Raw genomic sequence first — 17,368 nt, 5'->3', positions numbered from 1 at the left:
ACTAGAACAAACAGGAAGAGATGAAATTAAAAAAATCAGGTGCTTTTCACTTCATATACATGTGCTTCATGAGCAATTGAGCACTGGCTCTTTTCTATACTTAGTGATCACTTATTGAACTCTCATTATGTGTCAGATACCTTGTATTTCAAGGGCTATAAGAGTAAGCAAGATACTCTAGATTAACTCTACTTACCGTATTATTAAAAATTCTAGCACATTATTCATTTTTCATTTATCAAATCTTCTCTCTCTTTTTTTTTGTGGGTCATGGGGCTTGAATTTGGCCTGGACGCTGTCCCTGAGCTTTTCAGCTCAAGGCTACTGCCCCACTTCCCATTTTCTAGAGGTTAATTGGAGATAAGAGTCTCAGGTCCTTTTGTGCCCCGGCTGGCTTTGAACCTGATCTCAGCCTCCTGAGTAACTAGGATTATCAAATATTTCTTGCTGGAGTTGTTCAGCAGGTTCTTTGTCAGTTCCCTGTGTGTGTGAGTGATTTATGCCTCCTTTAAAAAGACTAGTTCAGCCAGGCACCAGTGGATCATGTCTGTCATCCTAGCTACTCAGGAGGCTGAGATCTGAGAATCACAGTTTGAAGCCAGCCTGGGCAGAAAAATTCCCGTGAGACTCTTCTCTCCAAACTCAAAACCACACTCAAAAACCAAAAATGGCACTGTGGTTCAATGTGGTAGTGTGCTAGTCTTGAGCAAAAGAGCTCAGGTACAGAGCCCAAGCCCTGAGTTCAAACGCCACACGTGATCCCCTCAAAAAAGACTAGTTCAGACCTCAGTAAGCTTGAGCAACTCAAAGACTTGGCTTCCTTGATGATCTTTATGTTTTGAGTACCCAGCACAAGGCCTGGAACATAGGAAATGCTCTATAATTAATTTTTATTTTTGCATGGGTATATGGATGGATGGATGGATGGATGGATGGATGCTTGATTGCTCAAGGAAAAGGTCAACTATAAAGGAGGTAGAGGTAAGAGGCCTTGCATGTGTTATCTGTTGGATTGAATTTAGATACCGTAACCCTGAGGGCATTTTGCCTGACTGCATGCTTCCATTTCAGGTCCTCTACTGGTCCATCCGAAATGAAAAACTAGAGTGGACTATGTAAGTGAGAGCCCCTTTCCCCTCTCTGGCTTTACCTTTCCATCTAGGCCTTCCTCTTTCTCTGACCTACCTGAGAAATGGAGAAGTTAGGGCTCCAGGCATCCATCCTCTGGATGGGTGGAGCCATAGGTGTGTGTGTGGGCCGGGGGGGGGGGTAGGTCAGTCTTATGGAAGGTAAAGGATCCCAGACAATACTAAAGAAGCAGGGGTAAGCAAGGGATTGCTATATCAACATTCCAGAAATACATAATCTTGCCTTTGAGGATTCTTTTCTAGGGATCTTACCATGGGCCTTCCTAATAAGAGATGATGGGTACTTCTTGGTTGGTAGCCTCCACCCAGCTGTGCTCCAGTCTAATTCTCTTTCATTCAGGGATGAAGAGGACACGTCTAGACCTGAGGAGGCCCGACCATCTCCACTAGCTACCAAGATGAATAGTCCTTTCCTCTCGCTGGCTCAGGACCCCACGGTGCCCACATATAAGCAGGGCATCTTGGCTCGGAAGATGCACCATGATGCAGATGGCAAGAAGAGTGAGTGTTTGCCCCAGATCAGGCTGTTAGGTGTAGAGTGGAGTGGCTCAGTTCAAGGACCATACCGTGTGTACGTTGTGTACAGAGAAATGGCCCGTGTCAAGCACAGGCAGCTCACATTCCTTTCTCAGCATGTCTGGAACAGTGGCCAGGTGCTGTGTCCTGGGAAAGTAGGACTGTCAGTACTGAGACTGGGTTCCCAGGTCCTTGTAATAGGGCAGAGATTAAACAAGCATCTTCATATGCTTGTTTGTCCATATGATAAGAGGTAGATGGAGGGCTGATACCTGGAGGAAGGCTTTGTTCTAAGGGACAGGGCTAGGGAAAGCTTCTAAGTAAATGATGGCTTCTGAATGAAACAGAACAAGGAGCGCCATACTTTTGCAGCTGGACCAAGGACATCCTTTACAGAGCACAGAACAAGCAGAATCTGCCAGAAGTGTGTAGAAGGGAATGAGGTGGAGTCCAAGGGGCAAAACTGTCAGGGTCTGCATTAGGGCCTCATTGTCCAGTCAGTTGAGAGCTGCTGAATAAACCTGCAGACTGGAGCAGTGATCACCAAGGCCCACTCTAGAATCACAGATTGAATAAGGGTACAGTGACTAGAAGAGAATCAGCATTGGTTGTAAGAGCTCACAAGGGCCTAAGCAGGAACTGAGGAGGTGGTGACAGAGAATTGTGCTTTTTGCCCAAGAAGCTAGCAACAGGTCTTGCCATACAAGACCAGAGGGTAAAGACTGGGAGGAAGGACAAAGGTGGAGTTTGACACCCACATGGGAATGCATAAGGCAGAATCCCCCAAGATTGGGGACCTGAGCTCCTGTGCCCCTCTAGATAGGTTCATGGTGTCCAAGTGAAAATGTGTTTGCGTATGAGCATGTGTGCTCCTGGGTTGTGGGCATGTATTTGGAAAGATGCTTTTTGAATATCCACATTTGTTTTCTAGTATTGTTTCTGAGTGGAATTTTCCACATGGGAAAACTCTAGATGTTTGTGAGTATTTTCTTTTGTGTTAGCATGCATTTATATATATGTATCCTGATGAGGGACTGGAGATGGTGGAGGGCCTGGTGACTGTGACACTTGTGGGTGCCTAAGTGTGTCTGGATGTGGTTATCACCTCCCACTTAAAAATTATTGTAAAGGTGATGCACAGAGGGGTTGCAGTTACGTAGGCAATGATCATATACATTTCTTTTTAAACAGTGTTACCCCATCTCATTTTCTCCCACTCCCTCCCAAATGTCCTCCCCCCCAAGCTGTATCTAACAGTATCACTGTTGCATTGGTTTACTCTTTTTTCATATATTTTTATTGTAATTAATAGAAGGGTTACATGATATTTGCCAGATAGATGGTGCATTAATTCCCATACATTGATACCCTTTCACATGTCTTGGTCCCCATTTCCCTCCCCCCACTCCCACCCCTCATCTTGTTTTCCCCTGTTCCCTATCCAATTTCAAATAACCAAATACAAATATATCCGATATATCAGGTAACAAAGTGAGATAGTGTAACAATATGAGATAACCAAGGGGCAGCAAAAGTGATGAGAGATAACATAGTACCTTAAGGACAACAATCATTCATTATATGGCTTATGTCTACATCATATTTTAAATGACAAGTTTAACAAACAAGTGTTCAAGGAGGGAATCTCTAATTACAATCACTGGGACTTAGTATTTAGAACTTAGTCAAAATTAGGCTAAGGGTTTGTATGTCATAGAAACATATTAATTTATGAAATAAAACATTATGTCTATAGAGTCATAGGTTTTTATGTCTATATAGTTATGTTTGTGTTTCCATTACCATGTCCATAGCTTTGGGTATGCACTTACTCAGTCCTCACTCTTGTACTCTTTGGATTTAATAACCTCATATTAAGGATACCATGCGCCTTTTGTTCCTTAGGTCTTGACTTGTCTCACTCAGCATGATTCGCTCTAGATTCATCCACTTCCCTGCGAATGCCATTATTTTATCTTGTCTGTTGGCTATGTAGAATTCCATTGTGTATATATACCACATTTTCTGTATCCATTCATCTGCAGTAGGGCATCTGGATTGCTTCCATCGCCTGGCTATTGTGAATAGTGCAGAGATGAGCAGGTGTCTTTATAATATCCTGGGTCATGCTGTTCAGGAGAGATGCCCAGAAGTGGTATGGCGGGATCGTAGGGAAGGTCTATTTTCAGTTCTTTAAGGAACCTCCACACTGCTTTCCGGAGTGGCTGAACTAGTTTACAATCCCACCAGCAGTGCAGTAGGGTTCCTTTTTCTCCACAACCCCGCCAGCAATTGTCATTGTCTGAGTTCAAAATCTTGGCCATTCTTGTTGGGGTAAGGTGGTATCTTAGGATTGTTTTTATTTGCATTTCCTTTATGACCATAGATGATGAACATTTTCTCATATGTTTTTCTGCCATTTTAATCTCTTCTTCTGATAAGTCTCTCTTTAGTTCCCTTGCCCATTTAGTGAATGGTTTATTGGGTTTTCAGGGGACTAGTTTCTTGAGTTCCCTGTAGATACTAGATATTAAGCATTTGTCAGATGTATTGTTGGTGAATATCTTTTCCCAGTTGGTTGGCTGTCTGTCTATTTTTGCAACTGTGTTTTTATCTGTACAGAAACTTTTTATTTTTAGGTAGTCCCATTTAACGAGTCTCTCTCCAATCTGTTGTGACCCTGGGATTCTGTTCAGGAATCTTTTGCCTGTGCCTACGAGTTCCAGTGTCTCTCCTACTTTATCATGTAGCAGTTTCACGGTTTCCAGTCTGATGTTGAGGTCTTTGATCCACTTTGAGTTAATGCTTGTGCATGGCGAAAGGCTAGGGTCAATTTTTAGTTTTCTGCATGTGGCTGCCCAGTTTTGCCAGCACCAATAATTGAATAGACTGTGTTTGTTCCACTGTATATCTTTGACTCCTTTGTAAGACACAAGTTGCCTATAGGTATGTGGTTCTATTTCTGGGTCTTCTATTCTGTTCCACTGATCTTCTGGTCTGTTTTTGTGCCAATACCAAGCAGTTTTTGTTATTATGGCTCTATAGTAGAGTTTGAAGTCTGGTATTGTAATACCACCAGCATTGCTCTTTTTGCCTAGAATTGTTTTGGCTAATCTAGGTCTTTTCTTGTTCCATATGAATCTTTGGATTATATCTTCTATTTCCATAAAGAATGTCTTTGGGATTTTGATGGAGATTACATTGAATTTGTAGATCAATTTTGGCAGTATAGCCATTTTCAATATGTTGATTCTCCCTAGCCATGACCATGGGATGTCTTTCCATTTCCTAATGTCCTCTTTAATTTCTTTCATTAGGCTTTTATAGTTTTCATTGAATAATTTCTTTACATCTTTGGTTAAGTATATTCCGAAGTATTTAATTCTTTTGGGGGGTATTGCGAATGGGCTCATTTTCTTGATTTGGCCTTCTGTTTGTGTATTGTCGGTGTACAAGAAGGCTACTGATTTCTGAAGATTGATTTTGTATCCTGCCACTTTGCTAAAGTGGTTTATTAATTCTAGAAGTTTGGGAGTGGAGTTTGTTGGGTCACTCAAGTAGAGGATCATGTCAAATAGGGATAGTTTAATTTCTTCTTTCCTTATGTGGATCCCTTTTCTTGCCTTATTGCTCTGGCTAAGAGTTCCAGCACTATATTGAGGAGAAGTGGAGAGAGTGGGCATCCCTGTCTAGTTCCTGATTTTAAGGTGAATGGTTCCAATCTTTCACCATTTAGTATAATACTGGCTGTAGGTTTTTCATATATGGCTTTCACTATTTTGAGGAATGTACCTCTTATTCCTATTTTTTCTAGTGCTTTCAACATGAATGGATGTTGTACTTTGTCAAATGCCTTCTCCGCGTCCAGAGAAATTATCGTATGATTCTTATCCTTAACTCTATTGATATGATGTATTACATTGATTGATTTGCGAATGTTAAACCAGCCTTGCATTTGTGGGATGAAGCCCACTTGATCATAGTGTATGATTTTTTAAATTTGTTTCTGGATTCTGTTGGCTAATATTTTATTGAGGAGTTTTGCGTCTGTGTTCGTTAGAGAGATAGGTCTGTAGTTTTCTTTTTTTGTTGGGTCTTTCCCTGGTTTGGGAATGAGAGTAATATTAGCTTCATAAAATGAGTTTGGTATTGCTCCTTCTGTTTCTATTTCTCGGAAGAGTTTCAAGAGTACAGGTGTTATTTCATCTTTAAACGTCTTGTAGAATTCTGCAGTGAATCCATCTGGACCTGGGCTCTTTTTGGTTGGCATTTTCCTGATTGCTTCCACAATTTCATTGTAAGAAATTGGTCTGTTCAATTTGTTCACCTCATCGTTGTTCAGTGTGGGTAGCCTATATTTATTTAAGAAATCATCCATTTCTACTAGATTTTCTTGTTTCTTTGAATATAGGCCCTGGTAGTACTTTTTCTTTCTCTCTCTTTTTCCCCTTTTGTGTTTAGTGAATTATAGATGTTTGCTTCTTGATGGGGGTTCTTGATGTTCTACAATTTGTTCTCGGTTAATTAGTATTCTTTGTAATGCTGGTTTAGTGTGCACGTATTCATAAAGCTTCTCTTTGGAGTGAAATATTCTTGTTTCTCCCTCAAATGTAAATGCTAGTTTTGCTGCGTATATCAGTCTGGGTTGGCAGTTGTTGGTCTTCAGGACATCAATGATATTTTTCCAAGCTTTTCTTGCATTTAGGGTTTGCGTGGAAAGATCTGCTGTAATTCGAATTTTCTTCCCATTATAATATAGCTCCTTCTTTGTTTTTGCAGCATTTAAGATCAATTCCTTGGTATTCAGGTCTAGTGTCTTTACTGTGATATGTCTAGGTGAGTTCCTTCTAGGATCTTGCCTGTTTGGGGTCCTGAAACCTTCAATAATGTGAGTATTTTCCCTTTTGTAGTTGGGGGAGTTCTCTGCTATGATTTTGGTGAATAAAGGTTGCATACTTTTGTCCTGGAATTCGGCCCCCTCCTCAATCCCTATTATACGAAGATTCGACTTCTTTGCTGCATCTGCCAGTTCCTGGAGCTCTCTCTGGTAGATTCTGACTGATTTTTCCAAGGTGGCGATTCTCTGTTCCAGTTCTTGTGTTTTATCTTCCATTTCTGATGTTCTATTCTCCATCTCCGTCAATCTGCTGCTTAATGCCTCCATTTTTGCTTGAAGTGTGGACGCTGAGCTGATCATGTCTGCTCTGAGGGTATTCATCTTTTCTTCCATTTCTCTTTTGAATTCGAGGAGCTCTTTGGTGATTTCCTGCTTATGTTCCTGGAATTGTTTTTGGAATTCTGTTTTAATCTCTTTAGTCATGTCCACAATCATCTCCTTGAATAGGGTCATGTTTCGTGTCTCTTCAGGTGTCATTTCTTGGGATGGTGACATCCCTCTCGTCCCTTCGCTCTTGTTTCCTTTTGGACTTTGCGTGGGGCTTTGATTATTTATGTATGTTGTAATTCATCTTTGTGCTCTCCTCGGCATCGAGAACTGTTGTTGTAGTTCGCTCTGTGGTCAGTAGGTAGTGGTCTTTACTTGGATTGGGACTGGTGGTTCTGGGAATATGTGAATCCCTGTGGTTCTTGGCCAAATTGATTCCTCTGCTGACTAGGTCAGAGTTTGCAGTTTTTGCAGGTGTTTAGCCTGTTCCCAGAGGCTGTGTGCTGCTGCCTGACTAGCTCTCAGCCCAACCAGTGGCCTCACAGTGGGCTGAGGGATGGATCTGCGAGCTTCAGTCTCAGCGTGCTGGGCGGACGATTGGTTTTCCTGTGCTGCTTCTAGGGGTGGGCCCAGCCAAGGGTCTGGGGTTTGGGAGTTTCCAGGGGCTCTCAGCAGGACCAGCAGGTGTCCGCTCTGTTCCCAGGGGCGGGGCCCAGCTGAGGACGTGGGCTCCAAGGGCGGAGCAGAGCCTTTCTGATTCTCAGAAGGTGAGCGTGGCTGCTGGTCAGCCCTTCAGTTCCCTGCTGCTTTGTCAGAGAGTCTGTGACTGTGGGGGGCCCCTTGGTGCTGTCTTGCTCAGGATTCCCAGCTGGAGGATGCCCGGCTCAAGATTTGAGGGGGACAGATGCTGGCTCCTATTTTCCCACACACCCCACCCGCTGTTGTAAGGCAGGGACGCAGCGCCCCCCACTCTCCAGACCCAGTGTCCTGGGAAAGGAACCTGTTGGGCGGGTGGGAGCTGGGACACCTCCACCTCCCTTGGTGGGGAGCTGGGTCTTAGCACTGCTCCCCTGTCAGTCTCCAGTCATTGGCCTGGGGGAGGGGGCTGTTGAGGGAAGGGACGGGATTCTAAATTCCTTGTCCCCCTGCTCCTGCTGGTCTTTCTCGGGCGGGGTGGGGGGGTCTGAATTAAGTTCTATTGCTTGGCACCAGCTCTGCTTTTCCGATGGGTTTGGGGACCCGCTGCACTACTCACGCCTCTGCGTCCATCTGTGGGTGCTGCATGGTGTTGGGGAGTCTTTCACTCCCCTCGGGTCTCCTCCGCCGCCTGTGTTCTGCGTCTGGGTTCTGCTGCTTCTGCGGCTCGCTGGCCCGGTCCTATGCTGGTTTCTGCTGCCCAGCCCGGCGCCCTCCGCTGCCACTATTCGAGGCTTGGAGCCAGCGGCAAGGGGTGGGGTGGGGTCCTCGCGTTAGAATTCTTTGAGAAAGTTGGATGTGAGCTTTATCTGGATTTCTTTTCTTTTTCGAGTCCTTCTCTGTTGCTTTTTGAGTTTGTTGTTGTGGATTTCTTTAGGTAGTTGGCTCGTGGGACTCCCTGGTTCTCTCTTTTTGTCAGAGAGAGCTAGGCTGCTATTGTCTCGGCGCCATCTTCCGCTCCCCCTGGTTTACTCTTTGTCCCACTATTTCTGTGATTCCCCTTTTCCTCCTCAAATCTGATAACATTGTATACATGACAAATGGTACAAAAATAAAAGACAACAGGGAATAAATTAAAGAGGGGGCGAAAAGAAAGAACTGCAAACACTAGACTAAAAACAATACCTCTTGTTTTTATTTCTTGGAATTCAATAACATCATTTTATAGGGTCGTATGCACATATCTATTGAACTATTATGCTCTTCTGCTACAAATATTCTAGACATATTTTATTACAAATGAAGGAAACCATGCAGACTGTTTCTTTGGGTCTGGCTTAGTTTGCTTAATACAATTTTTTCCCCAAGTCTTTCCATTTCCTTACAAATGGAGCAATGCCATTATTTCTGATGGAAGCATAGAATTCCATTGTGTGTGTGTTTATATATGATATATATATCACATTTTTTTGATCCATTCAACTATTGGGGGGGCATCCGAGTTGATTCCATATCTTAGCTGTAATTAATGTTACAAGGAACATGGTTGTACTTACCAGTGTGTACTTACAAGTGTGGCCTTGTTTGTGGTCATTTGGGTAAACGCCCCGGAATGGGATTGCTGGGTCATAGGGAAGCTCTGTGTCTTTTGAGGGAACCTCCATACTGCTTTCCATAGTAGTTGAACAAGTTTATATCCCCCCCCCCCCAACAGTGTAGCAGCGTTCCCCTTTGGCCACATGCCTGCCAGTATCTATCATTATTAGTGTTCTTGATAATGGCTATTCTAACTGGGATGAAGTAGAATCTAGATGTTGTTTTGATTTGGATTTCTTTTTTGGCCAGAGATGTTAAACATTTCCTCATGTTCCTATTGGCCATTCTTATTTCTTCTTAGGAGAAATGTCTCTAAGTCCTTGGCCCACTTATTAATGTGCTTGTTGTTTCTTTGAGGGTTTGTTTATGTGAGATTTAATTTTTTGAGCTCTAATCATATTTTAGATATGAGGCTCTTGTCTGTTGTATAGCTAGTGAAGATCTTCTCCCAATCTATGGGCTTTCTATTTATCTTGCTATGTCCTTTGCCATGCAGAAGCTCTGCAGTTTAATGTAGTCCCATTTGTCCAACCTTTCTTTTATTTGATGTATTTCTGGGTCTTTATTACACAAGTTTCAACCTGTGCCAAGGAGACCTAGTGTTTCCCCTATCCCTTCCTGTAATATTTTCTGGATATCTGATCTTACATTGAGGTCTTTGATCCATTTGGAATTGGTTCTCCACCACCCACTTTTCTGTCTGTTCCTGCAACAGCACCATGGGGCAAGCGTGGCTGGAAGATGTTCCACACCTTACTTCGAGGGATGGTTCTGTACTTTCTTAAGGTAGGAGAGTCAGCAGTCCTAACAGGCAGCCCAGCCCGAGGGATCCCGAGAGCCCCAGAGCTGTTGGGAGGGTGGCCAGCTGATGATAACTCTCCTGTGAGCCCCTGTGTCCTGTGGCAGGGAGAAGACCAGTGCCTCACAGGGGAGGGATTGATGGCACAGATGGTCGACGAGCCGGTAGGAGTCCACCACTCCCTGGCCAGTCCAGCCACACACTACACCAAGAAGCCGCATGTTTTCCAGCTGCGCACAGCTGACTGGCGCCTCTACCTCTTCCAGGCACCGTAAGTCCCCAGGGCAGGGGCAAGTGGAGTGGTAAGGCCTCCTCTGAGCCCCCCTGATACCTTGAGGTCGGCAGACCCCGGAAAGATGCTAGGGATGCAGAGATGGGTGCGGCCCACGCCCCCCATCAGCCTGACAGGCCGAGTCTGGTCCATCCAGGCCTCTCAGGTCTGAATAGCGGATCGCAGGAAGTCACTAACTGGATCATTTCTGACATTAGAGGTCAATCTGTACTCACCCTGGGTTTCCCTCCTTCCTACCGAAATCGGGCAACCCCCTCACTAGTGGTGGAGCGCAATCCCGAGGGGCTGGGTGGAGGGGCAGAACGCAGGGGGTGGGGGAGAGGGAGGGAGGGGCGGGGTGGGGGAGGGCAGGTGTCCGGTCAACTCCTGGGGACCCGTGGCTGTCTCTGCCCGCAGCACTGCCATGGAAATGACTTCCTGGATCTCTCGCATCAACCTGGCTGCAGCCACGCACTCCTCTCCACCCTTCCCGGCCGCAGTGGGCTCCCAGCGCCGATTCGTGAGGCCCATCCTGCCGGTCAGCCCGGCTCAGAGCTCGCTGGTGCGGCCCTGGGGACGGAGGCGAGGCGGTGGGCAGTGGGCGGGGCCCTGGGGACGGAGGCGGTGGGCGGGGCGGCGGGGCGGCGGGGCGGGGCCGAGCCCCGGGACTGTGCCTGCGCCCAGCCTGGGGCAGGGGCGGGGTGGCAGGCCGAGCTCAGAGAGGGAGGAAGCTGGGGAGCAGGGAGTAGGACTTGGGGCAGCCACCCCCTTTCTCCCGCGCCCAGGAGGAGCAGCATCGGTCGCACGAGAATTGCCTGGACGCTGCCTCCGACGACCTCCTGGATTTGCAGAGGAACTTGCCTGACGGGCGGGTTCGCAGCCGCGAGCTGGAGGAGTACCGCTCGCGCAAGGAGTACCTGGAGCACGAGGTGCGCCGCTGCCATCTGCCATCGGGGGACGTCCTCCCGGGCTGCCTGCCGGCTGCCGAGGCCCGGGCTCCCACCACCCGGGCTCCAGGCCTTATCCCGGGGCCCGGAGCACGCACGTGGCAGAAACACTCCCCAGACGTTATTTTTATAAAATCCTCCCCATCGAGCAGTGTACTCGACCGCTCCTAAAGTGAAACACACACACACAACTAGATTATAGCTACCTAGCATACATACTACCGGCTTCTTTCTTTCTTGTCGGTGGGGCTTGAACTCTGGGCCTGGGCGTGGCCCCTGAGCTCTTCAGCCCAAGGCTACCCCTCTACTACTTGAGCCACAGTGCCACTTCTGGTTTTCTGGTGGTTAATTGGAAATAAGAGGCTGGCTTTGACCTTGGATCCTCAGATCTCTGCCTCCTGTGTAGATTACAGGTGTGAGCCATCTGCGCCTGGGCTTTTATTATTTGCATGGACTAGCTTGTTTAATCAACAGCTTTGAAGTAGATATTATAAGGACTCTCTTAGACAGCTCACTGAGTTATTTTTAATTTTATTTAAGACAATTGAGACAGATTTCTCTGATAAATGTATCGGCCACTCCAATTACATGTGGTCTCAACCAAGGCATGAGCTTTTTTAGCTCTGTGATTGTTTCCAGTCTTCCCCTACTCCCTCCCATTCACACATCCCAGTTAGGCTTCATTACAGGAAGCTAACAGTAGGTGCCAGTCTCAGGAGTCCTGGGTGTCAGAGGCAATCCAGAGGCCTAGGCCCAGAAGAGGGTGCCACCATCACCTCCTGTCTGCCTATCTGGCTTTCATGATGCTCCCTCCTCTTGGGTTGTTTTCATCATCCCTAACTCGCCCTTTTGGCTTACTGCTTATGACAGCAGTGGAGAGCACCCTGCCTCCCAGAGGCCACAGAGAAAAGGACTCAACCTCTTACCACCACCTCCCAGCTGGGACCTTCAGCACTGACCCTACCCCACCCCTGGCTTGGTCACACTTCCTTTTCCAGGCATTAGAGACAGTCATTTGTACCCAGCTCTCCTCCCAGGGCTGGGATAGACTTCCAGTGGGACTGAGGACGGAGAAGCACTCGGTGAACTGGGGATCAAGTCACTGCTAGTTGCAGGCCCTGGAGGATCAAGCAGATGAGGGCACTTAGCTTCATGCTGTACAGCTGCCAATTAACGTGCTATTCTGCTCCAGATGTGAGCTGCTTGAGTAGCACTGCGCTACATATCCTCAAGTGTCTTGGCGCTATAACATGGCCTCGTGATGGTAGTTTCAACACAACAGGTGTTAGTCAATATTAGAACAACCAGACTGGGCTGACAGTAGCAGAGCATGCCTTAAAGTGTGCTCTGAAATGTAGTTACTTAAACACTGTGAATTCTGTTGGTGTGGACTTTTCTCTGCAGAATTCTATGGGCATTGCCCCATAGAATCCGGCCTCCTCTTGACCTAGAGTCAGAACGGTCCTCACACAGTGGGCCTTGTCTGTCTGTTGCAGAAAACCCGCTATGAGACATATGTGCAGCTGCTGGCCGCCCGTCTCCATTGCCCCTCCAGAGACCTGGCCTTGTGGGAGGAGCAGCTGGGGAAGGAAGCTGGAGGCACCTGGTCCCCCAAGCCCAGCCTGAAGAAGTCTCACTCAAGCCCATCCCTGCACCAGGATGAAGCCCCTACCACAGCCAAAGTGAAACGCAACATCTCAGAGCGCAGAACTTACCGGAAGATCATTCCTAAGCGGAACCGCAACCAGTTGTGAAGCCATGGCACCTCAAAGACACTAGCCTCTGCTGTGGGGCTGAGGCTGAAACGAGCCCCTGTTCATTGGGTCTCCCATGAGGGACGAGGCACCTCTCCTTGTCTGCCTAAGAACAACGTTCATTTTCCAGTCTTCACTCTCTGGGTCTGGAACTTCCTGAAGAATACTTTACCTGCTTTTGTCCTCCCACTCCAGTCTCATTTCCTTTTCTATCGGCAAGATAACTCTTGAGGGCACAGGGGAGGCCAAGTGAGGACTCTGCTCTACTCTCAAACATCATCTCATGCCTTCTCTTTTCCCCAGAATCCAGAACAGCCTCATTGCCCATCAGCTATTGGCAGAGGACTTGGTGGAACTCTAACCAGGAATGCCACGATCCTAAGGTCTGCTTCACCCTGATAATGAGCTGATCTGCCCTCTGAAAGAGGGGGCTGCAGCATGGTTCTGGGTAAAAGGACTCTTGCCTCCCACAAAAATTGCTTCCCCAGGTCTCTTGTTTGCCCTTCCTTTTTTCCCATCTTATTTCCTTAGTCCACTCTCTCTTTTTGCTGAGTTCCTCCATGTGATCCAGCAATTGGGCTTTTGTGTCTCCAGGCTTGTGAATGTGTGAGGGAGAAAGTGAATGAGCCTGGAGGTCCTTCTTGAGCTGGGGGTGGGGGGGGTGCCTGGAAGCTTTCTCTCCCTTCTCAAGTCCTCTTCTCTTTGGGCTTCTTGCTCTTCTCACTGCTTTGCTCTCTTCCTTTGGCTCTTGGGTGACTCTGGGACACAGACTCTGGAGATGATGAGTCCATTCTGTTCACACACTCTGACACACCCCTCACTACCATCAGCCTCACTCAGCCTCTTCCCATCCTCAAACAGAACCAGAATCTTCTTCCTGCAAGAAGCTGGAGGAAGGCAGGTCGAGTGGGGCTTTTTTCTCTCCTGGCAGTGTTCTCCTCAGGGACCCCTTTTCCCCTCCTCTTGAGAAGCAGAACAGACCAAGACCCAGCTGTGGAGGGCTGCGTGTGGTTTGGGGCAGGAATGAGGGATAGATTGAGACTGGAGGCCAGGATCCTCAGCTAGGCTCTAATCTCCTCCATATATCCTTTTTTCCTACAGCCCTTAAAACTGCATTCCTCAGGGGGTACCAGGACTCCTTTGCTGCTCCTGAGGGAACTCCTAGCTCTTTGCTGCTCTCTCCTGGGAAATGCCTTTGTCCTGCACTGTGGCTGCCTCCTAGCAGAGTTTGTTTTCTAGAGGAGGTTTTGGAGACTTAGGGCCTCAGGATCCTGCCTATGGAAAGGAGGCCTGGCTGGCAAGAGCAACCGCCATTGTCTCTGTCCAGTCAAGTGTGCAAGTAGGCTGTCTGCCAAGTGGGGGCCTCTGTTGCCTGTCCACTGCTTTCTGGCTGACTCATTGCCTCTTGCCTTCCCTTTAGCTGCCCCCCCCCATGCTTGTAAACCAGGACTGGGGCCTGGATCTTTATAAAATGGGCTAGCCCTTTGGGGGCCAGATGGATGGGCGGGGGAGGAGTTGTCTTTGACCAAATTTCCAGCCATGAATTTGATGAGTGTTCAATAAATACAAACCACCAAAATAAGAAGTATGCATTTGTGTGTGAGGGAGAGAGAGTCAGGCAGTTCGGGCTACCTGCAGTGTGGCAGGCCACATCCATCTTTGCCCCTGTGTAAATGGGTGTCTATCATGTGTATAGAATGCTGTGTGTCTGTGTGATCACATATATGGTAAGTGACAGGCTACCATAGATGTAAGGGACCCTAGAATCATTTTTCACCCATTTCATTTATTCATTCATATGTACTCTATGATACTTTATTTTTTTATGTACTATATGATACTTTATTTTGGCCAGGGGATTCAAAATGAATTAAATACATTTCTAACTCTAATAAATTAGCCATCGTCTCTGTTAACTTGAGCTAGGACTATAGAGGTATATTTTATCTTGCCAAGGAAGCACCCTGGAAAAAACATTCCACATTTCTTTCTCATACCCAAGGATTCTGACTCAGGAGACCTGTCAGGGGGGTGAGTATATATTTAAAGTTTCTTGGATCAAAAAGTATAGGTAGCATTTAACAACCACACACAAGTGTGTCTCATTTTGTTCAGGTGGAAACAGCATCAGATGATGTGATGTGGTTCAGAGCTGATGTTTGTAAATTGAGCAACATTTAGAGGGTTCTTCCCCCTTATCAAACATGACCAGAATCAAGAGTACAGTGTGTGTGTGTGTGTGTGTGTGTGTGTGTGTGTGCACGCGCGCGCACACGTGTGTTTCTTTTATTTATTTTTGTTTTGTAAAGGTGACATGTGTGATGTTTGAATCCAAGAGATTGTGACTGCTTGGTTTCAACAAGTTAATAAATACTGTCTGGACACTTCACCTGGAAAAGTAGACAGGATTGTGGAGTTGTAGTTCTAACATATGGCCACTTGGGGGCGGGCATGCATCTCCCAGGCTCTCTACTCAGGTATGTGCTTACCGAGCTGTGCTAAGTGGCAGAAAGTCTGTACCCCTAAAAATCTTCCTCTTCTCCAATCCTGTAGTCCAGGCCAGGGCTCCTACTGTCTGTGAAAGTCTGTCCCCCCAAAAAAGTGTGAGATGCTGACAGCCTTCTGAATATTGAGAGAAAGAGGTGTTTTTTTTTTTTTTTTCTTAATGACCAGCAAAGTGAAAGCTGCGTGAATTTTCAGTTGCAATTCTAAATGTGGAATCGTATAGGCCTCTGAAGGCCTATGTCTGACCTTGTTTCCTCTTACTATCTTTACCCCAGCCTGGGTGGGTCCTTTTGTAAACGGAGGAAAAGGTCTGGTGATTAGCTCAGGTTCCAGAAGTGGGTTCAGGTTGGCTCTACTCCTTCCTTTTCCCATTTATGGAACCTGGTCTGAATGCTCCAGGGAATACCTGATGAAACACCTCCTGTTCTCTCTTGGTCTGTGTTGAGCTGGCTTTCTGTGAAGGACATACATTTCTTGTTTTCTAAACATCTCAGAAGATAAACATGATCACGATAGCTTAAGGCCTAAACTCTCTCCTTTTTGGGGGCTCAGCTGTAGACAGAGAAGTGACAAACTCATGGCTTAGGGAGACAGTCTAGGAGTTTCTTAGACAAGATGAGATAAATAAGGCAAATAGAGTCAAACGATGGCCAAGAAATGAACTATACTATTTATACAACTTTTATAGAAATTAAAAACATTTCAAAATCTTTGTTAAAACAACCTGAGAACCTTAAGGTTCCAGGGACAATGACCTGGATCAGCCAGGAACAAGATCAAGAACAGGCCTGGGACAAACTGTGTCTCCTGATCTACTCACAGGTATTTAAGTGTTTCTTGTTTGGCCACTCACTCTCCATCCTTTGCCAATACCACCACCTTTTGTCTCCATCTTTTCTGGATTTTTGTACCCTTGACATCCAAACCTGCTCCCTGCCTCTTCTCTTTCCCAGAGGAAGAATTGCACATTTGCAGCTGACTACACCCCCGCAATTTCACATGGTCCCCTCTTCACCCTACCCTAGACCTCTCACCTCAGGGGACCTATTAGGAGTGTTTAAGCCGCTCACCCTCACATTATCTTGCTGGCATCTGGACTTCAAATAACTTCTGGAAAATAAAATCAAAATCTGCATTAAGACCCTGTTGCTTCCTTTGGCTGAGGCCCATCTTCCTCTGTGGTGAACTTGCAGAATGGCGATCCCTCACTAACTGCTTCTTTCTTACTTGGTCCCCATTTCTATCTGGCTCTAATTCACAGCTCACCTCTCCCTGAAATGCCATCCCCAAGGATCATGAATGACTTTTCATCCACTATTTCTCAATCGTTATCTCCCCTAACTTGCAAGTGGCCATTGGCCTTCGTTGGCCATGTGACATCTGACCCTGAACAGAGGCCTAGGTGAACCTAGCCTCTATGTCTAGGCTGAGGAATTGGATTGTTTTGAGTCGATTCCCAGCTGTACCTGTTTTAGCTGCCTGGCCTCAGACCTGTTGTTGAGATTCTTGCACTTTTGTTTGCTTCCCTACAAAATGAGGATAATAACACTGCTTACCACACTGAGCCTCAAGAAGACTGAGTATACTTATGCACGTAAACACCTCAGAACAATGCTTAGCACAGAAGGAAGGCCTGGAAAGTTAACTATTAGCACATAGCTTTGCTGGGCCAACTCAGATATCCCCAACTCTTTCTCCAGGTTCTGATTTAGGTCTTGCTTATAAACAAGGCAACTTAGTTTGAGGTCCATCTTTGCACTTGGCTTTCTCTCTGCTTGGAGGATTCAGATGCCCATTTTAGCTCAATTGGCCCAAGCAGAAAAGGACATGGATTATTTTCAGTAATTGTATAATCAGAATCCATATCAAGAACACAAGTAAAGTTCAGTCAGCACCTCACTGGTTTCATATTCTTCTGGGATTATATTCCAAAACTAGACTCAGGAACTCTCTTCATGATACCCAGATGGCCCCAGTAACTCCCAAGATATTTCTTGGTGCAAATCTAGAGGACAGATATGTTTCTGGTAAT

At 46.3% G+C, this 17,368-nt stretch overlaps 1 protein-coding gene across 2 annotated transcripts in view; it reads left to right on the top strand.

Moving 5' to 3' along the window:
• Psd4 (pleckstrin and Sec7 domain containing 4) overlaps positions 1 to 14,727 on the top strand; it is a 28,506-nt gene extending 13,779 nt beyond the window's left edge. For both annotated transcript variants that reach the window (XM_090336363.1, XM_090336361.1), the window contains 7 exons: positions 1,072 to 1,115; positions 1,489 to 1,649; positions 9,776 to 9,846; positions 9,967 to 10,130; positions 10,548 to 10,692; positions 10,916 to 11,059; positions 12,574 to 14,727. In XM_090336363.1, the coding sequence (XP_090192489.1) occupies positions 1,072 to 1,115; positions 1,489 to 1,649; positions 9,776 to 9,846; positions 9,967 to 10,130; positions 10,548 to 10,692; positions 10,916 to 11,059; positions 12,574 to 12,831 (987 nt within the window). In that variant the 3' untranslated portion in view covers positions 12,832 to 14,727. The remainder of the gene's footprint in view (positions 1 to 1,071; positions 1,116 to 1,488; positions 1,650 to 9,775; positions 9,847 to 9,966; positions 10,131 to 10,547; positions 10,693 to 10,915; positions 11,060 to 12,573) is intronic.
• The last annotated feature ends 2,641 nt before the right edge of the window (positions 14,728 to 17,368 follow it).

Source organism: Megascapheus bottae, chromosome 7 (assembly GCF_031878675.1).
Source record: "Megascapheus bottae isolate mThoBot1 chromosome 7, mThoBot2.hap1, whole genome shotgun sequence".
Classification (NCBI taxonomy): Eukaryota; Metazoa; Chordata; class Mammalia; order Rodentia; family Geomyidae; genus Megascapheus; species Megascapheus bottae.
Note: the sequence above shows the minus strand (reverse complement) of the source record. Positions and strands in the feature narration are given on the sequence as shown.